This window comes from Sprattus sprattus (assembly GCF_963457725.1).
Source record: "Sprattus sprattus genome assembly, chromosome: 3".
NCBI lineage: Eukaryota > Metazoa > Chordata > Actinopteri > Clupeiformes > Clupeidae > Sprattus > Sprattus sprattus.
This window is the reverse complement of record NC_137922.1, coordinates 36,732,363-36,738,801: the sequence shown is the minus strand read 5'-3', so window position 1 is coordinate 36,738,801 and position 6,439 is coordinate 36,732,363. Positions and strand designations below refer to the sequence as shown.

At 42.2% G+C, this 6,439-nt stretch overlaps 1 protein-coding gene across 4 annotated transcripts in view; it reads right to left on the bottom strand.

The window, feature by feature from the left end:
* Nucleotides 1-714: 714 nt before the first annotated feature.
* Nucleotides 715-6,439, bottom strand: part of cyth1b (cytohesin 1b) — a 71,572-nt gene continuing 65,847 nt past the window's right edge. For all 4 annotated transcript variants that reach the window (XM_080835172.1, XM_080835170.1, XM_080835171.1 and 1 more), the window contains exons 9-13: nt 6,239-6,351; nt 3,519-3,597; nt 3,277-3,348; nt 2,983-3,137; nt 715-2,526 (exon numbers count right to left, since the gene is read on the bottom strand). In XM_080835172.1, coding sequence (XP_080691298.1) covers nt 2,448-2,526; nt 2,983-3,137; nt 3,277-3,348; nt 3,519-3,597; nt 6,239-6,351 — 498 coding nt within the window. In that variant the 3' untranslated portion in view covers nt 715-2,447. The remainder of the gene's footprint in view (nt 2,527-2,982; nt 3,138-3,276; nt 3,349-3,518; nt 3,598-6,238; nt 6,352-6,439) is intronic.

Genomic DNA, 6,439 nt, shown 5'->3' with positions numbered 1-6,439 from the left:
AATTAATCTTAATTAACGCGTTAAAGTCCTGACCCTAGTTAATATATATTAGTACTATTAATGAATTAACCTTTTGTGAATCAAGTCGATGGTTAAGCGTTGAATGTTCTGAACCCTCTAGAAATGTAGACTAGTAGGCTGGTAGTTGATCAGGACTACACCATAGAAACAGGCCAGACATTTTGACTTTCTAATATTATGGATTATCACCCAATAGTAAAGTCAGTGAGTTCTTAAAGTGAATTGGTACAATCACCTATAGGACACATTCATCATTATATGAATATGTTATTCTAGATCTGTATGTCACCATCATCTCTTCATTTTTAATTGACTTAAATGACTGAACAAATCAGTAGTATCACTGAGTAGCACTTTAAGCTGGTCAGAGCTGGATGGATTGATAACATGCAGTATAGGTTTCCACTGAGAAGGGTGAGAAATTCCCTTCGAATATTGTGGGCTTTTACATATCAAATTTATATCAAGAGTATAGTCGTTGCTGCTCAATAATACCTAATCATTATTGGAGACATCAGGTGAACTATCAATACAATCACAAGGGTAAAAGTGGTATTTTCTCCATTTTCACCATCTCCATATTTCATTTCTTTTGTTATGTTTTATTACCCTGATAAACTCAATACATTGTCAAATTGTCAAGACTTATTCCTCCACTACTGAATAGATGATAAGGACAACTGGGAACAGACATTTTGAAAGCACTTGCCATGTTTGCATTTATTGTTTGTCAGAGCAAGATGTGACATTGGTGCAAAAAAGCTATATTGAACAAAACTGGCACCCAACTTCATAAATGTTCACACAAACATATTTCCAAATAAAAGATTAACCTATACATTTAAGTATATACACCGCCTTGATAAATAAACTACTTCAGTTTGATAATTTTGCTTTCTAAATTACCAGTACATTTAAATAAGAAAGAAACACGTATGGCTTATAAAACAAACAAAAAAGCTCATCTATATGACTTTCACTCTAATGCCACTTTGGAAACAACAAAGGGGACTACAAACAAAAATACAATCAGATGAGAAGTCACTTAAATGTTTAAAGTGTATTTGTTATAGGTTTGAAATTGGGGCCATGTACGGCCAGTCATATTGAAAATTGAGGTTTAAACCAATGACCATAGATCCTTTCTGCAGTATGAACCGGAGGGCTCTATGATCCTTTTCAGTGGATGATGTTTGGAAGAAAAATAGGAAACAGGTCAGATGTCTCAGCAAGAGTAGCACAAAGCGCATTAACAGCAGCACTTCTAAGGATCCACAGTCATTCTCTCTGTGGAAGTATGTGTGTGTGGCCTGTGTACAAACAAGCTGCAGAGAATTTACAGTTAAGTAAACAGTATCCCTCACACCCACAGCAGACCCACTTAGCAGACCCAGCACATTATGACACAGTGTGTGTGTGTGTGTGTGTGTGTGTGTGTGTGTGTGTGTGTGTGTGTGTGTGTGTGTGATGGGGGGGGGGGGTCTCAGCTCAGTCTCCACTTGTCTGCAGTTGCATAGTCTCTGTGTCCTAATGCTCACCTGAGCATTGGATCAAACGTCTCTGAGATATGTGTTTGCCGTAGGCAAGGGGGGAATGGGCCCATTTCGCAAAAACAAGCAAAAAAAGTGAGCATGAATCATAAGGAAAGCAATGTGTCAAAAACAATAAAAACTTTGGCAGAGATGACAAATTTTAACAATTTACTAACACAAAACATCATACATTTAACAGTCCTTGCCTGCCATGATGGCAAAAATGAAGAATATCTACACAGCCTTGAAGAAGTGGTATGGCATGGCATGGCTGATGCAAAAGGAACCGAGGAGAAAATGGTTAACCAAAGAGTTGATAAATGACTGTGCCTACTCTCTACTAACAACAACAACTAAGTGAGAAATTCTCCCCTGACAGAGAATTGTGACGTAAAAATAGGTGCGCTTTTCTGTCCTTCATATATTAAAGCACAAGAGTTTTTTTCTAATCTGTAGCCAGTTTAGAAAATCTTACACAGGATGCCACATTCAGTCAGACCTGCTGAGTTGAGATGGTTGTGCGTGTGAGTGTGTGTGTGTGTGTGTGTGTGTGTGTGTGTGTGTGTGTGGACTCATTTGGTTGAATGTTTTATCAGAGAGGGAACTCTTAACAGACTTCCTCTCCTCGTCGGACGCTGAGAGAGAGAGAGAGAGAGAGAGAGAGAGATCAAGGAGAGCAAGGAGAGGTCCTGGAGAGAATGCTGATGAGGGGGAAATGATACAACAGATCCTGAGCCAGCTCCCAGAATTCCCTCTGCTCCATCTGCACAAGTTCAGATGTCCAACCATGGACACCCAGTCCACCACACCCTTCCCGTCTCCTCCCTTGTCCAGGCCCAAAGTTAAGGTCCAGTGCCCAGTAGATGAGCAGCTGCTGTTTTCTACACAGGAGTCCTACTGCCTCTTCGTAGAGGATACCTTCTTCTTCCGTGCTGCCAGCATCTCATAGAAAGGGTCCCTGCTGATGGCAGCTCTACAAAGGACACACATGGCATAATTAGAGTCTGATTTACCATACAGGAAGACAGGTTTGATATACAGAGAGAAGACAAATCACAATTTTCCAATTGATTGTGATTCGGTCATACAGTGGTACTTATTTTCTGCATCAAATGCAAATGCAAATAAAGTCATAAATATTATAAAATGCAGTTTTCTGGATTTTTTTGTTGATATTCTGTTTCTCACTGTTAAAATACACCTACCATTACAATTCTGGAACACACATTTTTTTTGCAAGTGACCAAACTTGCGAAATCGGCAGGGGTTCAAATAATTATTTTCCCCACTGTATATAGATTTCTATGAAGCTGATTTATTGAGGTACTTGCTTTTAACATTCAAATGCATAAAATCAAATGATTAAGAACACCCAAGCGCCAAAACATGTTTTTTGTCGCAACCCACTAAGAGAGGAAGAGTAACTGACTTGATACTGTTGATCCACTCATCCTTCTCCTCAGTAGTGGGGGCTGAGATTCGATAGAAGGTGTGATTGCCCTCCACCACACGCCCGTCGGCCTCTGTCTTGCATGCCTTGATCACCTGGTCTTTATTGTCTGGGATGAACAGCTCAAAGCAATTCTGATGAATGCCAAGACAGAGAGGGAGAGGGAGAATAGTATGCAATGTCAAAAATGATTTCACTGCCTCACAAATCTAGCTGAAGCCAAAAGAGAAAGACAGAAAGACACAAAGACAGAACCCAATGAACGGGCCTCACCGGCTTCTTGGAGTCATCCACCTCCCTGATGCTGAGATTCTCCAGGGGAATGATTCCTCTGGGCTCCTTATCCTGAGCTCAGCACAGCATAGGACATGGGTCAATCAACAAACACACAACATATCTCACATCTTCTACACACTATCTGCTTCACAATATCTGCTATACATCTACTTCAAACTATTAATCAACAGGACACACAGTTGTGTCATTAAACTGACTCCTATTTCAGTGATACTCACAGTGGTGTACTCAAAGTAATAGAGGCAATTATCTGTCAGGATGAACCATCTCCTCTTCCAGGTCTTTACACGACCACCTGTGAAATACAATGACATGTCAGCAGAGGTCAGAGATGGGATTGGGTGACTGAAGGGGTGTTTTGGGGAGGGGAGGGGGCAGTGGGAGAGGCAATGAGTCGCTAGAGGCAGCGAGATGTTGGCAAGATGGAGGTTTGAGGCAGAGCAATGGCCGAGTTGTCTAACACAGAAGCCGACGATGATGGTTCGGACGGGAACGCACACACCACGTTGGAGGCACCCAGGAGACTGCTAGTCAAAGCTACACACACACACACACACACACACACACACACACACACACAGAGATTCCCCCAGTTGGCTCTTACTGGTTGATCATGGATGTTAAGGGTCAAAAGAAGCTGCCAGCTGGCCTTGAATAAGGCAAATGTTATTGCTTGTTACTTGTAAGGCAAGCTGACAGCCTGGGCTTACAGAGCAGAGGAAGCATAGGGAGACAGATAGGCGGACAGACAGACAGATGTCGGACAAACACCCCCCCCCATGTGTGTGAACCTATATGTTTTTTTCTCTCCCACGCTCTCACACACATCAACATTTACATATACACACACCTCAAAGCCATAAAAAAAAAAACTTTAGCATGTGTACACTAAACGCACACTCTATGGACTACAATTAAGAGCCAAGTGCAGTTCAAGCTGAAAGCTGTAATAGACTGTCCTTGTCTGGTAGCGGAGGGGTTCTCAAGCGGAGAAAAACTGAATATGCAGAACATCAGACACGGGAACCAGTTAGTGGTTGTTTCATATGGGACTAGACTTGTATGATTGGAGGGCAGTAGTTTTAGAATATTAATAGAGACATGGGTAAATAGGGGGTCAATAATGCCAGGTAACTGAAGCCCATAGACTAATGGCTACAGATACAAAGCACCGGTTAAGAAGCACAAAGACCAGACAGGAGACAGGAGCTCTGCCACAGACCCACTTGCAGGGTCTCATCAAGCATTTAGAAGCTGAGTCAGATAATGATGGCGACCTGACTCTTTTGAGGCAGACATGCTTTGCTGCTCTTAAGTGGAGTCATGACTTTTCCCTGTGACTCACTCGCTCTCTCTTTTCTCTCTCTCTCTCTTTTCTCTCTCACAACTCCACTGTAGTTCAGCAAAGCTCTCTTGGCTCCTGCTCGCTTAGCACAAAAAATGCAATGCACTACACAAATGCCTGTTTTGGTTCTTACACTGTATAGCTCACGTTTCAGTCTTACATATACACACCCTTGTTGTGTGGAGACAGTACTGAGGACTATACTGTAGTTCCCAAAACACAGGCGGACAGGACTGACAAGATGGTAGAGACATCAGGGGCCGAAACACACACAGTCGCTACCACGCTCTCTCTCTCTCGCAACACACAAACACATTAGAGAAAAGTGCCACACAGACCACCATACTACCAATTATAAAAAGGGGTAATAACGTTACATAAAGCTACATGAATCCAGAAAAACCCAAACCAATTTCATTCTTTGTCAAATGAAATGCTGGTTAAAGGCCTACTGAATGGGCAAAGAGAGAGAAACACAGCCCAGACAGACGGGTAGCAGGGCGGAACAGCATGGAACAGCACCCGGAAGCAGAGCTTAGATGGACATATAAGAGCTGGGTGTACATACCTCCTGAAGAGAGACAACATGGGAAAACAAACAAACAAACAAACAAATGAGGAAGAAAACAAAATGAAACTTTCTGAAATCATAAGTAAATTGTACCCATCTTTATTGTGACAACAAGGAATTTCATGAAAGTTCAAAATAAAATGCTATTCTGAAAGTTCTCTCAATTGCCAGTAGGGGGAGTGCCAACACAATAACCAGCTTTTCTTTTCATCTAGAAAATGATGTTTAAACTTTATACTTGTTGCCCTGTAGGATGGTCCTGTAGGGGGTCCTGTTTGGTGCATGATGGGTATTGTTTGCCAAGTGAGGGACCACAAAGATCTGTCTTACAGTAATGCTTTGACATTATCTAACCACTCCCACAAATGTCATGTTAAAGGGCTATCCCTGCTAACCAATGCTAAAGGCTTTGGAATCTGAATATGGATCTAGGGCCAACAACGGAGATATAGACATTTGTCACTGACCCAACAAGCAGGCTTCTCCGCTGATCAAGCTTTGCGATTGGAGATTTGTGTGTATTCATCAGTAGTGTGTGAGTGTGTGTTTGTGTGTGTGTGTAAATGTACACGTGTTTATGCATTAGGGTGTGCTAGGCTGGGACAGAATTGTGTTGCCTGCTACAACCATACACTTGTATCTGAGATTAACATGCTGAGACCCATCGTGCTGCTTTACTGATTATGTGTACACACACACACACACACACACACACACACACCACACATGTACTCCACCACTGATGGGATGTCACGCTCAAACACATGGGCCAGGACTTCTCATGCCAGAAGCAGAGATTGAGTTCAGTGGTACAACATTACTACAACATTTCAATACAAAATAGCACAGATGGGCTGCTTCAACCTCTCTCACACATACATCTCTCTACACAGACACACACACTCGCACACGCACACAAGGTTCCTCAGGGGTTGGATCCTTAGTTTACTGATTGAGAGATGTTAACCAAAGACGACACGGGAACACACACACACACACACACACACACAGAGGTGTACCCACCTAGTTTAAGAAGCCAACCCTCACGATCTGGATTGAAAAAGGTGTGTGTGAGATCATTGCCATCATCTTCAGGGATTTTAAATGGTTCATTCCTGATGCTTTCATACAGGTTCTGAAAGTGAAGACATGTCAATATGATGTTAGTTAGTTAGTGTAGTGGGTAGTTTTAATGTGACAAATACTGTGTGTGTGTGTGTCTG